The sequence below is a fragment of the Fopius arisanus genome, unplaced genomic scaffold (genome assembly GCF_000806365.1).
Source record: "Fopius arisanus strain USDA-PBARC FA_bdor unplaced genomic scaffold, ASM80636v1 scaffold00004, whole genome shotgun sequence".
Classification (NCBI taxonomy): domain Eukaryota; kingdom Metazoa; phylum Arthropoda; class Insecta; order Hymenoptera; family Braconidae; genus Fopius; species Fopius arisanus.
Window position 1 is genome coordinate 1,774,879 of NW_011887743.1, and position 24,894 is coordinate 1,799,772.

General features: G+C 30.8%; 2 protein-coding genes and 1 non-coding gene across 10 annotated transcripts in view; 1 reads left to right on the forward strand and 2 right to left on the reverse strand.

The window, feature by feature from the left end:
• The first annotated feature begins 1,887 nt into the window (after positions 1–1,887).
• On the forward strand, positions 1,888–10,252 carry LOC105272492 (uridine phosphorylase 1). 3 transcript variants are annotated; one of them, XM_011314668.1, is made up of 7 exons: positions 1,888–1,979; positions 2,096–2,188; positions 6,284–6,407; positions 6,485–6,646; positions 7,248–7,433; positions 8,313–8,645; positions 9,129–10,252. In XM_011314668.1, the coding sequence occupies exons 2-7, from the start codon at positions 2,154–2,156 to the stop codon at positions 9,309–9,311; spliced, it is 1,023 nt and encodes a 340-aa protein (XP_011312970.1). In that variant the 5' UTR covers positions 1,888–1,979; positions 2,096–2,153; the 3' UTR covers positions 9,312–10,252. The 3 variants fall into 3 exon arrangements, with proteins under 3 accessions (XP_011312970.1, XP_011312961.1, XP_011312955.1); XM_011314659.1 differs by having other exon boundaries at positions 1,898–2,188; XM_011314653.1 differs by lacking the exons at positions 1,888–1,979; positions 2,096–2,188 and adding an exon at positions 4,692–5,031.
• A 3,428-nt stretch (positions 10,253–13,680) lies between these two features.
• LOC105272525 (uncharacterized) overlaps positions 13,681–24,894 on the reverse strand; it is a 13,218-nt gene continuing 2,004 nt past the window's right edge. For 2 of the 6 annotated variants that reach the window (XM_011314713.1, XM_011314708.1), the window contains 5 exons: positions 20,778–20,980; positions 18,072–18,320; positions 17,170–17,386; positions 15,174–15,308; positions 13,681–14,497 (listed from right to left, as the gene is read on the reverse strand). In XM_011314713.1, coding sequence (XP_011313015.1) covers positions 14,305–14,497; positions 15,174–15,308; positions 17,170–17,386; positions 18,072–18,320; positions 20,778–20,980 — 997 coding nt within the window. In that variant the 3' untranslated portion in view covers positions 13,681–14,304. Of the gene's footprint in view, positions 14,498–15,173; positions 15,309–17,169; positions 17,387–18,071; positions 18,321–20,777; positions 20,981–21,826; positions 21,852–22,788; positions 23,056–23,124; positions 23,275–24,894 lie in introns of those variants that run through there. The other 4 variants (XM_011314722.1, XM_011314702.1, XM_011314694.1 and 1 more) reach the window with 4 other exon arrangements.
• Positions 22,182–22,253, reverse strand: TRNAP-UGG (transfer RNA proline (anticodon UGG)). Its single transcript has one exon. It is a non-coding gene; the product is annotated as a tRNA-Pro (tRNA).

The following is a 24,894-nucleotide window of genomic DNA, read 5'->3' on the forward strand; positions in this document are numbered from 1 at the left end:
GATAAACGCATAAATGGAGAAAAAGTTTGATAAAAGTGATGCGCACCTAGAGAATACTCGCCCGATTTTACTGCTAGAGAAAATATGAAAAAAAAAAAAAAAACGGTGTTGGTCAGTTTTCGAATAATTTTTTAAATATATTTTTGTTCATGAATTATGTGACACCGATTACGCACACCGGGCAGCATAATACGTCATACCTACAATACTTCAGTTTGAAACACTGAGTTTATATGAAAGAAACAAGAAAAAAACAAATATATATATAAATACATTGAATGAAGTATAATATTAAGAGATAACAACAAAATACTATTGAATAATAATAATAATACTGCTTGGTTTTCAGTGCGAGTGAGACGATGAAAGAACACAAATTCTCCTTTGTTATAAATATTTCTCTCTTTTAATTTAATCCCTACGATCGAAAGTGTGGAACAAATAAAAATTTCTCTGATTTCGATTTTCTCAGTGTGAGAAAATTGTTCCTGCATTTTTCAAAACCGCTGACAAATCGCGGAGAATTTAATTGTAATATCTTACCATGAATGAAAAATTTATTTGCAAATCTATTGAGAGAGAATTTCAAATAAGAGAGAAAGAATTGCGCAAAAGAGTAATTAGTGTATGAGTGCAGATCGCATGAGAAATCTTAACGATTAAAACGATTGTGTGGAGGAATGAGAAGATTAATATTAAATTAAATTAAATGATGGAGCACAATGTAATGCAATTGCATTGCAATGCCTGGGACGAGTGAATGAGTAATTTTCATGATAAAACAAGTCATTGAAGTAAAAAGAAAAAAAAAAAATACGAATGGTGGAAGAGAAAAAACAAAATAATACAAATTTGTGGCTATAGTTCATTTGTAAATCATTTCTTGTCAAACTAAAAAAAAAAAACAACATGGAGAAAATCAATAACAAAAAGTATACTTTTTTTCTGAGAAACATCATATGTTGGGTATTCATTCTACCACGCCCAAAAAAATGAAGAATCAATGTTTATAATTTATTTATAATAAATAATATACATTAATGATTAAAAAAACGGAAAAAACGACAAAAAATTGAATAAACGGAGTTTCTGATAAGGAGTATCCAAATCCGCATGTTTAATTTCCTTTTTATTTTGTTTATAACAACAATAACTGATTTTTAATTTATTTGTTTATTGACTGTGGATGCAATAGAGAAGATTTCGAGTGATCATTTCTTTTTTAATGTCAATTTATATTGAAAACCAGTTGTTTTTAAAGAACTTTTCAATTTGCAGATTTATTTATAATTTTTTAAAAATTCTTTTTAGTAATTGAGTGGTAGACTGGGATTACTTTTTTTTCGACGTCAGTTTTCAGTCGATATCTCGAAATTGAAGGGACATATTGATTTTCCCGTGGGAACATGTTTTATAGAGAAAGATGACAGCAACAAAAAAGATCTTTATGAAAATATCGATATCTCTCTTCAATCTCGAGATATTTTCGAAAAACTGGTCTTTAAAAAAAAAATTCAGATAGTTTACCATTTCGCGACAGATTTAATAGTGATATAGTAAAGTTCAATGGGAAAAGGCACTTCCGGTAGTTTAAAGGGTCATAAATTGTTCCTATCAAATATGTTATTAGCTTTTGTTATTTGTTGTACAATTTAACGATTTGGTGAATTTCCGCAGTTCGACTTTTGAAAACTATTTCTTGTAGTTTGAACATTAACTATTGAATTCATTTATCATGGTGGGGATGATTTTTTTTTTTCGAGGGTAATGCTGACATATATTTTCCTCCCCTTCGCAACCGAGGGGTTGTTCCCAGGAATCTTTACTGGTGGAACAGCTTTAGGTGGGAGACAAGACTTAATTGTTCAGCGCAAGCGCAAACAACCCACCGACAGTTTTTGTGAACCATCGGTGAACCATTGGGTGTTTTCGTCTCTCTACCTTGACGCTTACCTCTGCATTTAGACGGAATTTAAATCGTAAGAAATTTTTATTTGAAATTCTGAGGAATTCCTCCCGGAGAAGAGGTTCGACTTTTCCAGTTGCGTCTCGACGGACGGGAAATTCAAATTTTCTAATCGTTCGAGGGGTGCAGGTGGCCTTGACCAGATTCACAGGACTCAGCTGTTCCATTTGGCAAAAAGGAAGACAACATGAGTCTACTCCTCGAAGAGGACGAAAATGACGAGTAAGTCATGATTTTTCTGGATTTATCTCTCACTTTTGTCGCCTCTCACGCAAATTTCTGCTGATTAGAGATAAGCGATATCATTATTGATTTTAGTGATTCAATTATTCAATTTCATTTTTCGGTTTTTACGCAATGAATTTTGCATTTTTTAAATAAAAAATTCGGTTAATATTCCGGAATTTAATTCGTGTCGTATAATCAATTTTTTTGCCATCATCGCGACGAGAAAATTCGATCATTTTTACTTGTTTACTCATCAGCTTCAGTTAATCTCGATTGGGATGGGATTATTTAAATTGCAAATGAAGATATTTAAACAGAATTTTTGCATGAAGTCGAAAAATTACGGATTATTATATAATCGGGTTTCTATTCTCTTCATTATCTCGGGTCTCTGGTTATCCGATGAAATCGCAAATTCCAGTGATTGCAGGTGCTTTTTTTAAATAAATCTTTCATTTATCCACAAATTCATCCCTCTCCCAGGAGAAGGGGAAACTCCCACCGAAAAAATGTATAAAAAATTCATGCACCATATATTATATATTTTATCAAGTTAAATAAAAAATATTGAAAATATTAAAAAATTCACTAATTTATCGTTTTTCGATAATTCAATAAAAAAATTTTTTTTATAAAAAAAAATTAATTAAATAAATGAAAAAAAAAATGAAAATCAAATTTATGAAATGGTTATAAAATATACTCATACTATATCCTATAATAATTTTATATATATATTCTGTAAACATCAATTTGTTTATCATCATTATTAAATTTTGGATTCATTCGATTTTTATTGTTTAATTTAGGTGGTTTCTGTAATTTATTTGAATTTCTCTCGCGATATCTTTTAAATTGTCGTACATTTGTTCTCCAATTTTTCCTTTCTCTCATTGTTTCTGATATCTTATATTGATGTACGGTAAATTAACATTTCACACCCACTTTAAAATGTGATTCTTATCAGAGTTCGTCATCCACAATGCCGATAGCTTCCTCACTTGATAACTGAATATCAGTTTGCATTGCACACGAGGAAATGAATATATACAAGCAAAAAATTATATAACACCTACTATTTTTATGTATTTATTATTTATATTATTCGTCAACTATTTTTCCATCTGGACTAAATGTCCGGCAGATGTTCTCCAAGAATTCTATCATTTTTTCATTTGACAATACAATATCTAAAAATTATTTTTCTGTGGTAAAAACAATTAATATATTATTCCACAAATAAATAAATTATTATCGTAAAATTGTTTTGTTTTTTAAAAATTTTTTTTTGTTTCGTTGGAAATGGAATTAAATTTAAAAAATTGTTGGTTGATAATTATTTCTTCGAGTCTAAGATACAGAAATAAATTATTTATGTTTTTAACGAGTTTTATGTTTTAAGTTGTAATTTACAATTTTTTTTGAGAAAACTATTTCGATGGATTGATTATTTATTGGGAAATATCGAAGGGGGAGAAAATGTTTTAGTGAATGTACGTCGCTAAGAGGCGTATCGATTACTTTCATAAACACCGAGGTTCGTCTCTTATTGGCTTTCCAGGGGTTTAATATAAATTTTTTCAGTTTAATTATCAATTCAATGAGATCATGCAGTCATTTAAAAACAATTTTCGTCCTCATCTCAAACTGCAACTTATTATTTCAATTTATTTATATCCATCACAAACAAAATTTAAATTAACAAATAAAAAATGTGCACTCATCCCTTCCATTCCTCATTATTTATTATAACAATTAATAATTTATTACTCACCGATTATTCCCATTTCATCTAAATTCATTCTTCAATAAAAAAAATTTTTATTTTTCAGTCGACTGTATTTATTCTGTTATTTATTTTATCTCTTCATTTTTTTAGATTATAAACTTTTTTATTTACATTAAAAATCAATTGCATCTGAGAGTTTTTTCTCAAAAAATCGTATCTCCAGTTTTTTTTTAAGAGAAAAATCATTCAGTTATTCAATTTTATGGTAGCAATAATAAAATTTATAATAAAATGTTTATAATAATTAAATAATTATCCACAACGCACTGGATTCCAATCCAGAAATGAGGTATTGGGATATTCTTGAACTCTCGTTATCAAAAATTATGAGATTACAATAAAAAAAAAACAAGTAGGCGACAATAAACATGCGTTGATAAAACAATTGTTTATATCATCCGAAGCCATTATTATTGGTTTTTATATCTTTAAACCGCTAGTAATAACAAAAAAAATGAGGAACAACGGAATAAATTGTTTAAATAATTTCTGCTGAGAGAATTCGGTCACAATTTTCTCTGCAAAAATAATAACTTATCATTGCGCTCGTAGGAATTTGTTTAAAATTAATGGAACACCTCTGAACAAACCCAAAGGTGAACAATATTCTTGTGTTTAAAAATGGGTGTGAGCCGAAAGAGAGAGTGGGGTAAATAGTATATAAAGACTGTACGTGTATTGCACATCGGTTTATTCGTAGTCCGACGAAGTTATATACTCGTTGCAACCAAGGCCACACATTGAGAAACGTTTCTCTAGTGAACAATGAGATATTCTGAAATTATTTAGAGAAATTAACAACTACAAAAATTAAATTACCAAACGCATTTCCATTTATCATCTCGATGAATCGATAAATTTTCTGTAATTCATTCGATATTGTTGTGGATATTGAAATAGTGAAAGTTTTTTTTTATTAGTTATTATTAACTGGGAATTTAATCGCAATGTCGGCGTGTGCTGGTCATTTTCAATCAGCTGATCAGCCTGATGATCGCGATAAACAATCAAATGACGGGGAAATTGTTAACAAAGAAAGTGACACCAGGTGCGATATTTTATTTAATCCATTACTTCACTTTATGAAACGATTATTAAACGCGTTTAATTGTTTACTAATTTTAATTTTCATTAATTGTTGATCGAGTTTTCTTGGAATTTTTTATTTCCGTCATAATGTTATTTGAATTTTTAGTTGTGGAAGTTTGAAATAAATTTTTATTGAAAGTGTTATCTCAATTTATTATTTATTTATTTATTTACGGTGGAATGCAATTGAATTGAATGAATAATAAAAAATTCTAAGAATTTATCGAAATTTTGGGTGTCAACGGAGAATTTTGTCCAGAAAAATCTCACGGCAATTAGTGATTATCAAAAATTACGGGTACCAGTTGAAATTTATTGAAATTTAGACAGTAATTTATTAACAATCAATTTTTTCAAAACTATAGGATAACAATAATAGAAAACGGAAGACCCTTGGGATATTTATCGCCCGATAATTACATCATTAACTTAATGAATAATTAATGCCCATTAATACCCATTAATTAACAGCTAATGACTGATTTTAAACCGAATAAATTTCATCGTGACAACAAAATAGATGATCAAAAGATATTCGAGAATATCAACAATTCTATAAATAAATGAAGATTTAAATACTGAATTAAGTAATTGTAATAATTACAAGTAATTATCAGAATTATTGGAATTCTACCGCAACTGCTCGTAAGAATTCATCATTGAAATTTCCTCAGATATCTTCTGCAGCATCTCAGGATTAGAATTACGCACCTAATTATTATAATCATTAAAACTCCACGATAACTAATCCTAAGAATTTCTATCACTGATAATATGATTGCTATTCCCTTAAAAACACTTCCTTATCTCGTTGCTGATAACAATCTAGTTCATTGCCACGAGGAAATCTATTAATTTTCTGTTTTCCTAAAGCATTGAATTTTTTTAAGATTAAAAAGAAAATAGAAAAATGTACAGGACGATGGGATAAATTAAAACCAAACTTCTGTGATATTGTTTAAATTAAATGACATTTAATTTAAACAATTGATGAATAACACGCGATCATTTGGTCGATTGTTTAAATTAAATTATAGCGATGCACCGATAATTAACTCCTGTAATTATTAAATTCACTTAATTATGAATAAATAAAATGGAGCTCCGATTGTTTAAATGAAATAAAACAGTTGGATCAACTTAAAGATGCAACAGGAATGAACAATAATTACAAAATGACAATAAATTATTGATAAATAATTTGGTTTCAGGTACAGCGATGGTTCAGTCAGACTGAGAAACCCGAACATCGAGCTGATGGATCAGGATATTCTGTACCATCTAGCCCTCGGGAGTGGCTCCCATGATCTAGTAGAAATGTTTGGTGATGTAAAGGTAAATAAATCCAGTAATTACCCGAAGTAATTAAATAAACCTACGATTAATTAATTATTTGATTCTTTTTTCTTCAGTTCATATGCATGGGAGGGACTCCTAAGCGTATGGAGACCTTCGCTTGGTACATAATGAAGGAAATAGGTCATAAACTACCAGCTGGAACAACTTTACTCGACATCAGTCAGCATTCGTATCGCTATAGCATGTACAAAGTCGGTCCTGTACTCTCTGTCAGCGTAAGTGTTACATTCTGATTAAAAATCCAATGTCCACTCGACATTAGATTCTGTTGTTCGTTGTTGGCATTCAGACCGGTTCTCAGTCTCCCCTATTTCACTCAATTTTATGAGCCTGAAGAAGTCCATCAGAAATTTTACAATCCGAGAAATAATAAAAAGGAAATATTCTATTTATTCCACAATTCGTGATTAAACAATCACGCGTTTAATTAGTTAGACCGAAACAAATTATTTGGGACTATTGACAAATTATTTCATTAATTTAAGGAATAATTATATTGACTAAGTGATTATTTATTGATTTATTAGAGAATTTGTGTTTATAAAGGATTTTTAATCTTTCAAATTTTCTTCACTAACTCTTGAAATACTTGAACTTCAAGGAAATCGATTAAACAAATTAGCGATGAGGTCTAATTATTCATTTCTCCGAACGATATTTATATTTCTCTTCATGTAGAAAGGTCAATTGAATTGATATTCATAGAGTTCTCTGAGCTCTTCAAGAATGACGGAAAGCTGAAGCTTTTCGTTATCAGAAACATGAAGAATTCATAAAACCGACTAATCAGCATCTTCAATTCTCTTGTTAATCCAGCATGGAATGGGAATTCCGTCAATAGGAATTCTTCTGCACGAGATAATAAAACTCATGTACCACGCGAAAGTACGTGATCCTCTGTTCATCAGAGTTGGTACGTGCGGAGGAATTGGATTAGATCCTGGAACTGTCGTCATATCAAATGAAGCTGTTGATGGAATGCTCAAGCCATATTTCGAACAGGTAATTCCCAATTTTCTTAACAATTCTTTAAACAATTATAATTACGTCTTCTCCAATCGTTTTAACTCATCCATTCGATGGAAATGACACAATAAAATATTATAATTAATAGAAAGTTTTTATATCGATCATTTAGAACAATTGACAAATCATTTATTAATGATTAATATTAATTAATGACTCTTTACTTTTACCTGCAATTCTCAATATTCAATAATTGTTATGAAACTTTGTTATAATATTGGACAGCGGTATTTTTAGAAATTAAAGAAATTTAGAGTTCTTTTTAAATAAATGGAATGTTTATTATTGTTATTAGTAAAATCGCTGAAATTCGGGGATTAAACAGAATTAATTAAAGAGCGTTATATTGTCTGGAAATTACTCGTCATTTTCACAGAATTTTTAGGAAATAATTCCTGGAGAATAGAATTACAGATTTCCATAATTCTTTACAGAATAAAATCAAATAATTCCAGTCTATACTATATTTAAAGAAAAAATATATTGAAATAGAAAAATGGCAGTAATTCATCAGACAAATCCTAAAAAAAGACTAATTATTTATTTATAAAACTGTTACTACATGATTTTCATTTCATTTTTCAACGATAGATATATAAGAATCGGAATTCAAACGTTCAGATTCAGGCTGTGAGCTAGAATCAGAGAGATTATAAAATGAAAATTCCTCAATTTTCCAATAAAATATATATAAATATATATATATATACATCGAATAAACCGATTATAAAAAACGTTACATTGGATTTTTTTTAAAGGGATAGAAACAGAATTTTAAAAGGAAATAAAAGAAAAGAATAACTGAATGACAGAAGATAATTGAATATTTGTGGCAATAAAATATTATTTCAACAGCCGGTCCTGGGTAAAATGACCCGACGACCAGCCAAATTGGATAAAAAGCTAGCGATGGAACTTCTGGCACTCGCTAGCAATGAAGATCCTTACGACACTGTAACCGGAAAGACAATGTGCACTTCTGATTTTTACGAGGGCCAGGGGCGTTTGGATGGTGCTTTCTGCGATTACACTGAGCAAGACAAAACCGATTACCTCAATAAACTCCACAAGCAAGGAATCATCAACATTGAAATGGAATGCACTATCTTTGCTGCTCTAACTCATCATGCTGGTATCAAAGCTGCAATCGTTTGTGTTACATTCTTGGATAGACTAAAAGGAGATCAGGTGATCAAATTTCAAAATCAAATTTTATATTAAAAAATTATAAATTAAAATTAATACTCGCTCGTATTTACTGTAGATATTTAAATATAAGGATTTATTATTTTACCGGGTGACGTAGCTGGTTTGTCTAATATTTATTTATTTATATATTTTATGTATATTTTTATTTTTAATTTTTTTATTTACATTTCTTTTTCCTATTATCAGTTTTTTTTTTGGTATATATTTACATATTCATATTTATTTATTTATTTGCAAAAATTTCACCTCTGCGTACCCACACGATCTCTTAAATACATAATTGTTTATATTTAATTACTTGGGGGATAACAAATTAATCTAGGATAAAAAATAGAATTGTTGATGCGATCGCTGTATTTATTTATTGATTGCCCATGAATAATTAGATAGGGAATTTAGAGGGTAATCTTTATTATTCCGTAGTTTAAATGTTAATTTATTAATTGTTTGAATTTGGAACAGGTGAATTCGCCTAAAGAAGTCCTGGAAGAATGGCAGAAACGACCGCAGGAGTTGGTGGCACGATACATTAAAAGATATTTGCAGCACAAAGGGCGATTGTCCTTAGAAGGGCACGGTTCAATGTGTGTCAAGAGTCCTCGACGGTTCAAGCTTGTTCAACAGGAATCCGAGAATTACGATTAAACTGCCCCACCGATGAGATAATTCAGATTGATTTGTCTCCATTCTATCGACAAAAAAAATACCGATAGAATAATTAATTAGTTTTATTATTTAAACTATTCAATGGCACAAATTGAACTGAATAATGGTTCTACGTTATATTCGTCTTGGGAACTAATTAAGTAGGCGATTACTTATTGTTCAGACGAAATAATATCGCAATATTCAGAGCTGTCGCAATTGAGCCAGAAGCTGATGATTTTTACTAGCTCACTTAACCGCGAATAAGTCGCGGTGCTCAAGTACAAAAAAGCAGGAAAGAGAATTTTTTTAAATAATCATGTTACTGACCAGTCTCGGCCACATATCCAATATTTTTTATTCAAAAATCTGCTGTGAGGGAATTGCAAAGATAAATTGAGAAAATGACAGGCACTTTGACGTCATTAATTTTAATTAATGATTTATGTTTTATTAGTGTTATCCATTGTTTTTGATGCCTTGGATGTGACGAATCGAAAGCATCAGCGAATCGAGTCGAAACTATTTTGTAATTGAATACAATCACAGCCGATTGAATTGACGGAAGTTTAATTAATTGATTAGTTAATTATTTCGTGAATGTTTAATTAAAACACGGGAGCAACCGTAGAGGAATGAATGAACCTAAATCAAAGATTCTCATCTTGATAAAAATTAAAATCAGTGGAAATATCCACTCGCAGCTTCTGTACCACAAAAAATATAAACATTGATTATTAAAAAAATTATCAATAGTGAATTCAACATTCCAGCGCAATTCCAAATATTTATCTCTGATTTAAGAATTATAAATAATCGTTTGAGAATGTAACGAGAGATTTCAAGTTGAAAATATAAAAATTTCCCAGAAATTGAAAGATTATTCCTTCGAGAAATAAATTTCTATCGATATTTTATCTCCAAATGTTGAATTATCATTGTAGTAACAAGAAAAATTATGAGAAAAAAATCTATCGAGGATTAAACTACCATAAAATAATATAAAATATTGTGGAGGGGAAATATGTGAGTGCTTTATATATCTAAATTAATTTACAACGGGAAAATTATTCTGATTAAGGTAAATTGTTAATCGTGATACTACGCATTGTCTTCGCATGAAATAAATGTTTGTTGAGCATAGGGCATATATTATATATGTATATACATAGATATCTACAGTTGTTCCACAAGAAATTGAACCAAAAGGGCCTAGGGCCGGTTGTACCGATCTCGTTCGATAACTGGGACTTAAATCTCGAGACAGAAGTTAAATCTCCACAATCTTCTTTATTTTATCGTAATAATTTGGTATTTGGTATTTGGGTACACTAAAATCTAATTACAGTTGTACGAGAAATGATAAATCTCAATGACTTTATTTCGCCGGTAATTTATTTCTCCGTAAAACCAAATTATTACAATAAAATCTTTTTGGATTTTGGGACTTTGATGATTCTGATAAATAAAATAATGAAATCTGGAGAATCCCGGGTCTTGAATTGACGAGGAAATTAACCGGTCCGAAAGACGAAAATAATAAAAAATATCTACGAAAACAAAATCATTGCTGCAACGGATTCTCGCGGAATAAATGTTTAAATAATTCTCTCTCTCAAAATGAAAATTCCGATTTCCCATGAGCAACGACATACATATCTGTGATGATATTACATTACATGGATAATATCCTGTCCTCCACCCACTGAAATTATTAATAATAATGTTTAATTAAAGGATGACTGCGAGTTAATGCAATTATCAAAAATGATAATGAAATTCTATAGCAGTCCTCCTTTATCTCACTTGTACCCAAATATCAGTAACGACTACAAAAGACCACTTGAAATAAAAAAATAAATTGTTCAAACAAATCTACATGAATAATGAAAATAAATTGTGCTGCAATTGGGCATTTGTAATAATTAATTTGTACCGTGACGTGTTGTGTTATTTTGCGCATTCTTTGGCAGAGATTTATCAATATGAAAAAATAAAGTTGAAGAGAAATATCCACTGTTGATTGGGCCTTATCATTAAAAGAATAAAAAATCAAAGAGACCCTTCCTGAATCTTCAAACACACAGGGCATTTTATTCGCCGCAATGTAATACAAAGGAATATTATGACAATTCAGTAGGACATACGACAATCTCGTGTTTTTTATTGACGAATTATACATACCTAATGTAGTAATACCGATTTTCCTTTTTTAATTTGATTGTATAAATTTAACTACAACCTGATGCTCACTGTTTCCCCGTTTTTCTCGGTTTGAAACTGAAATGAAATTTGAGAAAAAAAAATTTGTCGTACAAATCGTTTTTTATTGATTCTTGAAATGTTTGTTTAAATTTTTTTATGGTCGAGACGTGAGTGATTCACCTAGACAGCAGCACGATTTTCAGATTTATACGAATGTATATCTTTTTGATGTTCCACTAGATTTTTTAATTGTCGTGGATAATTTTTATTTCCTGTATAAAGCCTTTATCGTAATTACAAAGTCCATTCGATATTGCCTCGTCTCTCCGTACACATCATCCGATTTTATATTCATTCATGCAATAATAATAGCCACTTTTTAACAATACAATGATAGATTCGATAGTAGCAATAATTAATGAATAACTGCTATTATTATCGGATTATTTTTGGTTATAGAAATGCTGAAAGAGAATTACACGTTCTCGATTACACATTAGGAGACAGGCCTTTTATTTATTCTTTAATTATTACTTATTATTTTAATTTTTTAAATTCACTGTCGACAGGCATTGGAACCACTGAAGGAGGAAGTCATTTATTATTAAATTTTATTACAAATTTTGTTTATTATCCTTTTGGAAACGCAAATATTTTTCTCTTTTCATTAATTTTGTAATTACTGTTGGTAATTTCCACGTTTCATCACAAATAATACAATAATTTCCACTGGTCCTTTAGATTGAGTTATCGAGAAGAATTAAACAATTAATAAACAAATTCCGCTTTCTAGAATTAATTAGAAGTGAAATTTACGGTTTATTAATCATTTGAATAAATATTTATTATTTATTACTATTAGTAAATCAGTAAATCATTAAATAATCCATTGAATAATTTTTCCAATTCAAAATTTAAATATTTTCCAGCAGTGCTAATAATCCACTTCAAAAACCACTTGTGCAAATGTGTAATAAAATATTCCCCCTCCCATTTTCTCATCATAATTTCCGTAAGTAAATAATTTATCATGAAAAATAACTTAACACTTAGAAAATAATTTACTGTTAAGAATTTACTAAACGTACTATCACAATAAATCGATAAAAAGTCGAAGAAATTAATATTCTCTCATTCGTAACGAAAAATAGTTGTTAACTATTTCATTCGACTTAATCAAATGATAAAGAAAAATGGATAAAAGCTATTAGATAGAATGGACAAGCTCAGCGTCAGGGAAAAGTTTAAGCTATTCCTGATTAATTGGTTTTTCCCCAATTACCATAATTCCCCGCATAATCTGCTAATCAGACTAATTCGTTAGATTTTTCTAGAGGTTGCGACGTAATTATAATCACAATTAAATAGTTATCAATCTCCACTTATAATCGACTCCAATCCATTAATTTTGGCACATAATTTGCAGCACTTCATTACTCAGTAATAACATTGAGATTTCAGTAATTTTAGGCTTTGAATTGGAAAAAAAAGAAAAAAAAATCGTCAAGATCTCTTTACAAAGAATTTTCAACAATTGTAATTCTTGATGAGATTGAGATTGCCTTCCAATAAATTACGTGAATTAATTAACAATACTGTTGAAGTAGTAATTATTTTCGATTGAGCTAAGAAATTGGGATTTAATCCTTATTTGTTGTATCTACCTTTCATTTTCATCTCAATACCGATAATAATTATCAAATTAATATTCTGAGTGCAGATGATTTTCTATCATATGATTACGTCGATATTTTCCCCTTTTCGTGAGAACCTTCGACCTTATCTTTATATTTTACCTAGAATAATTTATATACAAGACTAGACTCTTAATGAATAATTTCATCTGCCCCATTAATTAATCAATAACTCATAATTCAATAAAATTTCTAAAACATTATTTATGTAAATTGATTAAATGCTGTCAAAAGAAATAGAAAAAAAAAATATTCATTACGCGTGGAGCAGATAAAATGAGCATAATACGGAGTATTTTCTCCACCGGTTATAAACAAATTGTGAATATCTGGGATTTTCTGTCTTACAAGTGAACTTTCATTCGGTTTTATTAAAAACATTCAGTATTTATTCACTTACTCTCCACGAAATATTTGCACAATCTTTCAGAAACTTCAGCTGGAAAATTACTCTGGGTTTTTTTTCAAAATCACTGCAGAGTCTTCGATGAATAAATCACCTGCACCTGACGTTCAATCCCATTTACTGATAATTGAAATAAATGTTAATTGAAAACACTAGGGAAGCTCTTTTCACTCCTTTGATTCATTTTCTCCGAATGCCTCTGATTGTCACATGATAAAATGGAATGTGTCTCCAGAATTTTTCTATTGATAACTCAGAAAAAAAATGATTGAAAAAAAAAATTGGGGATTACTCTTTTCCGTTATTTTCCTCGTAAGTTCCTTGATATTTCAGGGAGTAAAGAAATAACAGGAAAGAGAGAAATATTCTTCTGAATTATTGATTCAGTTGTGAGTTCCCTTTAGCAATCGATCATAAAGACTGAACAACGGAATGAACTCGGGTTTAATTTTCTTCGTTAACTTTTTGTTTTTTGGACATCAAAAATTTATTTATCGTTTCGTTCGCGCGCAAAATTGTAGCTTCAAGGTTTTATTTTTATCGAGTGAATTTAATTGAGTTTAATTGTCAGTCGATTTTGAGGGGAGGAAAATAATTAGCGGGAGGTGGACACATTTTAAAAAAATGTTGATGATGTTTACATTGACAGAGGCGAATCATCACATCGATGGATGAAACCGTGCTGGTGTCATCCTGCTGATTCCGGGAGGAGAATGCTGACGGATTTTCGAGATGATTGACTTCCCCCGGATGCACTCGTTGTTAAAGTGGAAGATGGACGATGGGATGGAGCTATAACCCGCACCTCTGGACGTGGTGATGATTCAGGATGTGGGGAATTCTTCATCTCCTCGGAGGTGGTTATCAGAGTCACTGGAGCCCTTGAATTAAATTATTATTCTTCCATTAAGTAAAGGAACAATTATTTTTACTGCAATTTGTCGTGAAATGGAAAATTACGTCAGGTATTTTTTATTTTCAGCGAATATCTCGGAAGGGAGGGGAGATACAAAAATTTTCATCAATACCTTTTTTGTAGATATCACTTTTTTCTACGAAAAAGGTTTATATGAAAATAGTGATGGTCGCGGTGAGTTCTGAGATATCGAGCAGAAACTGGAGTTGAAGAAAATGGGCTTATCTTGATGGACCGAAAATCGTGAGTGAAATATTTGTAATTCAAGTCCAGATAAATCTTCTTTCTTTTTGTTCTCAAGATCACTGCAATTCGGTGCTTCATGCCGATATAAAAATAAAAGAATCTGATGAATTCAAAGATTCACGTGCCAATTACGTAAAATAGACACCTCAAAGGTCTGGCAAAGACTATTTCTCTGGCAAAAGAGAAACTGCGTGAGGAAAAAAAATTACAATAAATAACGCGAGACGTTTGTAATCCAGAATAATCATTGTAGTAATCCCGCGTAATTTTTCAGGCTTCAATTACCCGTGGAGTTTTTGTAATTTTTTTTTTAATTAAAAAAATTTCTCGTTACTTTGCAAAAATTTTGTGTATTGACCTTTTGATAATTGTTTATAAATTTTTGCAATTAGTACCTGTGCTGCGGTGGTGGCGTAGGTGTTCTTGAAAGGGGAAAACTCGCAACCTCTCGGGTCACAGAAAGCGATCGAATCGATCCGAAGGTCTGATCCGGTGACATATTAACACCCACACTCTGTACCATTCCACTACTGAAACACATGATAACAATAAACCATTAATAAATATAAACCCTCTAATCACTGTAATTGTTGCTAAATACCTTCAATTTAAATACACTAAACAAATTACTCGTGAATTAATTAACTTGATTGTCAAATTGGATTCTATTTAATCGGTAAGACATCTCATGGGATCGGTAGAATGAAATTCAATGATTTTTTAATTAAAAATCTTGAAATTGAGGAAAAATCGGTTGATATCCTTTGAAGGTCACCGCAAAAAGTTTTATATTTCCACGAAAAATCGTTATCATGTGTGAAAATAAAAATGTGTTGTGAGATCCGGCGTTGATAACTCACGCACAAAGATTATCATCAATCATTACAGCTGGTTTAGATTAATCACTCGTTTCACTCAGTGCAAAGAATGTTACAAGAAATAATGACACCTGCACTGTCTTCTCTTCCCCGTGAACTACATTTGCATTCAATTAATCTTTCACTTGAATGTGAAATCTGAGAATAAAAAAGAATGAAAGAATAAAAGAAATGGGAAAAGTTTCCAGCTTTCTCGGAAATTATAATGAAGAAAGCGAAAATAGGAAATCGGTAATAAACCGTTGAAAAAATACGATATAAAAAGATTCAGTAAATTTCTTTGACATAATTTCAAGACGAGAAGTCATTCTCTAAATATTCTCAATAAAATTAAATAAATTATTACAAAAATCGATAAAGCAAATGTAGGATTTTGGGGTTTTCCCCCGAATTCAAAATTCATTCTTCTAGAGTTTTTATATTTCTGGATTTAGGAAATATTTATTTCTTTGTTGCTGTGGGACTTTTTCTTTATGTTATGAAAAAGAGGGGAAAGTCCCTCCGGGACTTTCTCGTTGCAGATTTTTCCCAGATCAGAGAGGGTCAAGAAAAAGAAAAATCCAAGGGTTGAGGGTGGAAGGAGAAATTATATTGCCCTCTGGAGAGGAGTTTACCGTGGGCCTCACTAGTAATGTTTAGTTAGTTCATTGTAAGTCTTCGTTCAGTAAAGTAAATCTTAACGGTCTAGAGTCTTATAATTTTTAATAATAATTCTCAGTCTCAAAATTCTCCAAGTGTTTATTTATTTCGATCTCCATCATCCAATAGCAAAATATTTATAAAATACCGCATCAACAAATTCCAGTACTAAAATAATCATTATGAAATAATCAATAAAAACAATTTGCAACTCCAGTAGATTCGATTGATAGTCTAGATTCGTACCGATTGTGGAATACCTGTTTATCGAAATCCATAAATATTTTCCGAATCAATTGAGGCCACATTGTATACTATTTCTGTCCGTTTCCTTGATTTTTCAAACTCATTTCAATTCTAAAATCCATTTGTAATGCAAAATACACCCGAGGATGAGCGGGTAAAAACGGTAGATTGGAGTAAGTGGATCAAAAAATAATTCAACATGTGATAGAGAATGGAGATACGATGGAGATCGTGTGGAAACTCGTGTTGACTCTGTTGTTAACTCCAGAAGAACAACTTATGAATAATTCAATGTGTCGTACGTTCATGTCAAGACACTAAAACGGTAAAATGCATCGTATCACGCAAGGACGAAACTCTGACCTAAACATTGACATTAACACGAGATTTTCGATTTACCCATTGTCTACTGAAATCGAAACTAAAATAAACCAACGGTACCAGGGACAGACATCAAGCATCAAAAAATCCATAGATAATAGCTAAGTTCTAGTAAAGCTTTAGTAAATACTGTAGGCTAAAGATATTTTTTTCTCAGGATGGATGTAGACTGTCTTAAGGTAATTGGATAAATTTTTCTGCTAGCAATTTGATAAAGAACTGTTTGATTACTTTTCGTTGGGACTACCTGACTGAATTGGAAGTAACGAGGAATGGCATCGGCGTTGGACAAGGACTGAGTGGTGAACTGCTGAGAGAACTCCTGGTGCTGCTCAAGATCGAATGTGGACATTGGGGTGGACCCACATGAGGTCCCATGAACCCATTGGCACCAGATCTTCGATTCGATCGATTCTTGAAGCAAGAAATCCTAGTCCAGCGACCGACTTCCTTCTTCGAAACACCTGGAGCACATCAATTCATAAATCATCACTGGGTATCAACACAAAATTAAAAACCCTCAAGTCTAGACCAGAGATCTACCAGAGACAACCTCAGGTAGGCTCGGAGCTGCAGCCATAAAATTATTAAGGTTCCAATTATAAGGGCCCTAACGTGATTACAAGGGTTGTTGCAGGGTTGCCAGATGGCGATTTTTTCCAAAAATTGTTTTTGGTTTTTCATGAATAGGATAGATGATAGCAAGCTTCGAATTAGTTATCAGCTAGGCCATTTCAAAAGTGTCAATCATTCGCGTTATCGGCTGGACTTGCTTGATTGGGATTGTTTAAAATCAAAAAAAACATTTTCAAAAAATTCGCCATCTGGCAACTCAGGGTTGTCGTATATTTGTGATTGAAATGTGAGGGCAAAATGGTTTGAATTTTTATGCACGTGTTTGGACATTTTCTTTTTTGATAAAAAAAAAATGGAATTAAAAGATGATGGTGTAGATTCAATATTCATAAGTGTAAATGAAAGTGGGATGCTTGTGACCTTGAGAAAGAAATATTTCATCGTCAATTAAAGAAGATTTAATTAGGAACGAAGAAATTGTCAAGCATTCAAAACCTTCATGATGCACATGATATTCTAGATAATTGAATTTCCCTCGCAGAAGGCGAAGAAATCGATGAAAATAATTCGTACCTATTTTGCTAATACCCTGGATTGGCCTCAATGGATAGAAATCTCCATGGAGAGGACAATGGAAGCCCACTCTTCTCTCTCTTCTCCTTGCACGTCTGGTTAACATGCAGAGAAGTGCGCCAAGGCCAAGCATCAATAGACCAATAGCAATACAAATGGGACCCAAAATTCTTGAATTCCCGGTGAAGGCGATCCTCGCGGCGTAAGAGTCTTTGTCCTCATCTTCTCCAGGTCCTCGATAAGAAGCAGCTGCTCAAACAAGTCAAGAAATGTAACAATTAAAAGCAGGGGAGCCAGATGATGGTATAAATAAATCGCAGTTGGGAATATTTCTTGGAGACTTCGAGGAAATTTCTAGACGTAAAAATATCTCTCAGTCATTTTCTCGGTATTATACTGTGCATGAAGACATTATTATTATTATTATTATTATTATTATTATTATTTTGTAATTAATATTTAAATTCGGGAATTGTTTTGTTTGTTGTTTTGGATTCTTGCGTTTTTTTCCAATTTTGTTATCTTTTTTATGCTCGGGAGTCGGTGGGTAGATGAAAAGTTGATTCCAGGTATAAATTCGATCCTCCAGGTGAAAAAATGGCGAGGGAATAAAGAGAAAATAAAATGGCAACAGGTTCCTTCGAAGGAAGAAATCTCCAATAAAACGGGTAATATATTATATTTATTCTCTTAATGAAATTTTTAATTAATTGATTTTATAATATGTAATATTTGTATAACGTTATTTAATCGAGAGAAATTGTTCATATTTTTTTTCAATTAGTATTCATTCGACTGTTGAGTCATTAATTATGAATAATAAGGATCGACGATTTGATTTTTATTATTTTATAATTATTTAGTGATTTCATTGTGAAATGAAAAAACTCAAGAATAGAATTTTTAATTAATTGATATTAATAGACGGATTTAAACAATTGGTTTTTCAGATTGAAAAGTCATGAATTTTTTATGAAAGTTTAAACTTAGTAATTAATTATAAAAATAGAACAGCAGGTGCGATTCGATTTTCAATAGATTAAAAATTGATTGTTAAAACAAAAAAATTTGATTAAAACAAAAAATTCAGGTGCACTTCCGTAGAAATGATATCAAGGAGAAGAATTATGATAAATATATTTTTTATTGAATATTTCTCGAAGGAAGGATGACCGAGCGAAGACCAGCTGTTGCCTGGCAAAGCCTCACGGCAATGGCTACTTCTCGCCCTTTTTATTCTCTTCGTGTTCCCCTTTTTCAATGCTGATGAGAATGGTACCAGAGGTCATTGCCCCCAGAACCCATCATAGCGGTTCTCAAATTCATAAAACAATAGATCAACGACTCGATAAAAATATACCAGATAATTTTCAATCCTCAAATTCTAGTGCAGATATAAAAATTTTTAAAATTGTAACAAAATAAATTCTGTTTATCATAAAAAACAAAAATTTATTTAAAAATCTATCGAGGTTTACCTTGACCCTTCAAACTATTCCTAGGACGAATAAAAAGTCTGAGACCTTCGGAATAAATGCAAATGCTGGAACGATCATGAACTTCTCGTTAAACAATAGATAAAAGACAAAGGAAAAATAATAGTTAAATATCGGATAGTCCGGGAGTTTTAAAAGGCATTTTCTTATGGCTTCACGTAATCAAATCAAATTTGCGTAGATTTTTGTTTCACTCTAGCCCTGAATCATCTAGGGTTTCCCTCAGGCACGTGTGACAGAAATATTCAATAAAAATGAATTTTTCCATGATTTTTAATTGGACTCAATGAATTAAATCCCAGGAAATCGATTTATAATTAAAGCCAGAGTCTTTGAATTTGTGATGATGTTTACTGGATCGCGGGATTTATTTTTGGTTTGAGAATATTAAAATTTGAAAAGTCCTGGTTTTTAGCTAGTTCATACTTTATCGACAAACGGACTCCGTACATGAGGGGTTAATCTGTTTTTAGAATAGAAAGTGTATTTTTAGATGTTGCTTGTGACGGTAGTCAATCTTCAGGGCATAGAACAGAATTCTATCAAACTAGAATGTCTGAAGAGACCGAATGATATAAAAATCATTATCCAATTGTTTAATTATTTTTATCAAAGATTCTCCCATGGAGTTGTGGATTTTTATTACAATATATTACTCGTAATATTTTCATTATAATATATTTTATATTATATTATTTTATTATTTTTATTGTTTTATTATGACATTAGAAAGGAGTGAATTTGTTAAAGAATTATTTTCACAAATTATTTTATTAATTTCGTTATTATTCATTGATAATTCAGATTATTCCAATCAATTAGTAATTTTTTAATGAAAGTATGAGTTTTATGATTAATTATAAAAATTTGATATCAAACACAATTCAATTTTTAATCAATTGAAAATTTCAAGAAGTTCATGAATTCTTCATTAATTAATTAATTCGTTAGAAGTAAATAAAATAAATAAACACAATTAAATGAATTGAAATTATTTAGAAATTTATTATACCATGATTATTAATAATAATAATAACAGATTAATGATTAATAATTAGAAGATAAATGAAAAAGATTGATGTCATTCATGTGGGCGAAGAAAGATCGAGTGAGACATCAAAGGAATCCATTACTGTGGTCAACGGTTTATAAACGACAAAGAAAATTCCTCTCCCTCTTAATTACGACTGATTAATGTGGAGTGACTTACCAGTGAGAACAGCCCCCGCAAACATGAATAGAAATCCAAATGCTGGAAGTGCTATCTGACAATTTGCCGCTATCACCACTCCAGCCACCATTAAGCCACCCTCTATTTTTTCTACCCTCAAACGTGATATGGGGGTGGGACATTTTAATTTCGATGCCAAACCCCCACTCAGCATTTCCTCCTCACCAGCTACGGTACTCGGCCTGCAATAAAAAAAAAATCATTAAAAAATTTAATTTGAGAAATAACTGGAGAATTGCTTGAGTCATTGAATAATTTAGGTCGAGGGGGTATTTATCCTGAAATTTATTGACACTATGATTCAAGATTTCATAGAGTTTCATAAATATTTCAGGAGGATTATTGAATTATTGGAGTTATTTAGTGAATTTGGAAGGATTTCAGGATTTCAGGATTGAGTTATTTCAGATCATTTTGAATGATTTCAGCAGATGAAATCGTGAAATCCCGTGACATCAATGAAATATTATGATTTTAGATGATTTCGCATGATTTCATCAGATGAAATCATGAAATCCCGTGACATCAATGAAATATTATGATTTTAGATGATTTTTCATGATTTCATCAGATGAAATCATATGAAATTCCGTGAGATCAATGAAATTTCATGCTTTCAGATGATTTCGCATGATTTCATGAAATCATTCGGATGAAAGAATATGAAATCCCCGTCGATCACTGAATTTTCATGAATTCAATGATTTCCTCCGACTTCAAATGATTTCATCCGACTTCAAATGATTTCATATAATTTCATTCGATTTCATGGGATTACAATCGATTTCACTGCGATTTGTAAAGCTATTTAATCGATACGTGACGCGCGATTATCGAACTGAATGAGCTATTCACTTTCTGTGAAAAAAAACATCTGCTAAATGAATTTGAGTAATTTTTCTACATAAAAATTCGCGTTAATTTCGCGTTTGTTGTAAATTCATTTGGAAAGATTTAACGTCACTTTTACGAGTTCATTTACACCGTTGACTCGCGGACAATTACAATACAATTACAATTACAATTACATTGAAGGGGCGAGTCATGTAATTCATTCAATGACCCATTATTCCATGGCCTCCATTGACTGGAACACTCGGTGCTTTTATAAAAGTTCATTGGTGGTATTAAAATGCCCGACAGTCGGCCGACATCAATAGAATTATTGAAAATTGAACAAATTGTCTTAATTCCATGACAAATATTACGAAAGTGATATTGAATATCTAAAAATTAAATAATGTTCTGTAAGAAATTTTTTTGATTAAATAAAATCGTTATGATAAATTAATTAAGCAATTACATATAAATATACAGGAGTGGGGGAATCGATTTTTATTTATATATTTTTCAAAATAAAAATTGTTTTGGAGAAAAAAAAAAGGGCTCAGCCGGGATTTGAACCCGGGACCTCTCGCACCCAAAGCGAGAATCATACCCCTAGACCACTGAGCCGATATGAAATCGCAATTTTCATAAAGGTACAAAAATTACGACTGTAACCCGTATTTCTGCGAATTAACTTCAAACAAAAAAAATCCTATCATAAAAAATCCATATTTTCAATTTTGCGGATGGATCTAAAAAAGATGAAAAGCCATTGAAATTTTGATAATTGTTTTGTAAAAAACCTTGATATTTAAACAATTCAAGCAATAATTTATCTGAATTGTTATTCTATTGAACATTTAATTCCATTTGATGCTGAATTTTTATAATTCATTTGAAAATTCCGGGTTTCAATGAAAACTCAAATATCCTTTTATAGAAAAATCGTTGAAAGAGATAAATTCAATGGACATTTTTAATTAACAGTTGATTCAAACAGACATAATTGAAATCTCAACATAAATTTCAAGAACAGTACATTTCCTTTCGCATTCATATACTCCAATTACTGGTTTGTCATTAAAACTGGAGTCTGAACTCACGGTGACGCCTTGTTAAACCCGAATGCACGAGTTCTTTGTTAAATAAAAAAAAAACTCACCGACTATCGAATATGAACGCCTCTAGGGCTGTACCACCCTCCGTTATTTTTTTTTCAATTACGGATGAGCGAATGCTCGACGGAAAAGGTAAAAATCCCATTTCCCTTCTCTTTCCGACTTCTAGTCCCAAATTTTCCGTTTCTATTTTCGTTTCAACAGAGGAATAGTACAACTACATTTACTATATTCCCCCAGTAAAAAAAAGTTCAACTTTTTCCAGTGAAAAACCGAAATTCAATTTTCTAATTTCCTCCAGTTTTCACTTCCTTAAATAATAAAATAATGGCGTTTAAATAATTGAGATTATTAATTCCCCGAGTAAATTAGATAATTACGGGAATATTTTACGAATCGCTAGATTTTAATGCACATTTTTATGTACTTGCGATCACTTGTGATGGAAATTTATTTATGATCATCGATTGATCGATTATTTAAAATCATAAGTTGGGAGTTGAGAGAAATTGTTCTGGTGGTGCGTAAACTTCGAGATATCACTGAACGTTTCAGGAGTCGTCTTCAATTTTTGTCACGCAAGTACATAGATGTATGTATACATAAGAGGGAGTGATAACGGAGAACCGTATAGGTTTGAACGGCGCCAAACATTTCGCTTATCATTGGGTATTAATATTCATTTAGAGTTTATTTTCAGCTACCATTTCACCACGGAAATCTCCACCGATTGTAAATTATTCCTTGAAATTTACCGGAAGAATTGCTAATCGAAATGACAGAGCACGGAATTAAACAGATTATTTAAAAAATTCTTTGTCAATAACAAATTAGAATTATAAGCTCGAAGGATTGCGCATTTTTACTGGATTTTTTATTTGGTATAATATAATATCCTTGGAGATATGCCTCATTAAATCTCATAATCTTTCATGAACAATTAAAATGGCGTAAATTTATTTATCTCCACGTCATAATTCGTCGGATATTCTCGTAAATTCCGTTGCCTTGAATTTTTTTTAACTGACGTCAAATTTTGAAACATCCAATAAGAATTTTTTAATTAAAAATTTTCATTCTCTCTCACTTAAAAAAAATTCCAAATCCCAAATCCCAAAGATTAATAATCAATAAACTTAATAACTATTTATGAAATTTGCCAGTTAAAAAGATAAAAAACAATGTCGATTTATATTTGTTTAATTAACAAAAGTTAATGGACGTCTAAGAAAAAAGTCCAGTGAAAGGATTTCTCGTTAAAAATCATAATAAAAAATCAATTAATAAAATAATAAATAAATACTAAGTAATAAATAATGAGAGAATATAAAATTCTCGTAAATTCCATTGCCTTGAATTTTTTTTAACCGACATCAAACTTTGATATATCCAATAAGAATTTTTAAATTAAAAATTTCCATTCTTCCACTCAAAAAAATTCCAAATCCCAAAGATTAATAATAAATAAACCTAATAACTATTTCTGAAATTTGCCAGTTAAAAAGATAAAAAACAATGTCGATTTGTATTTGTTTAATTAACAAATTTGAATGGACGTCTAAGAAAAGAGTCCAGTGAATGGATTTCTCGTTAAAAAATCAGAATAAAAAATTGATTAACTAATAAATAATGAGAAAATAGAAAATGGGGGATTAAAATGTCGCAGGTGAATCTCGATTTGATTATTATTATTATTATTTTTATTGGGATTATTTCACCTCGAATTTAATATTCGAGTGTTGGGTGTTCATTTTTTGGGTGGTGTTCAGGTACTGGGTGGATTATTCTAGAGGGTCGATAACCGAGTCGTCAGATGCGCAAGTTGTGCCTTCCACCACAGCCTTGACTGTAACCTCGGTTCTTCATCCTACAACTTGAATTCCAAACAATGTGAACGATCCCATACCACGACTGGCACCGATTATATAAATAATAATAATAAAAAATTAATTTTTAAATATTCATTGCAGATTAATTAATTTTATTTTTAATAACCGGAAAATTTGGACATGTCAACGGAATTTTCCTGCAGATTCAATAGCGATGAGTGGATGGATAATAATAATAAAAGTGGAGTGGATAAATAATAATAATTAAAATTAATTTTTAAATATTCATTGCAGATTAATTAATTTCATTTTTAATAACCG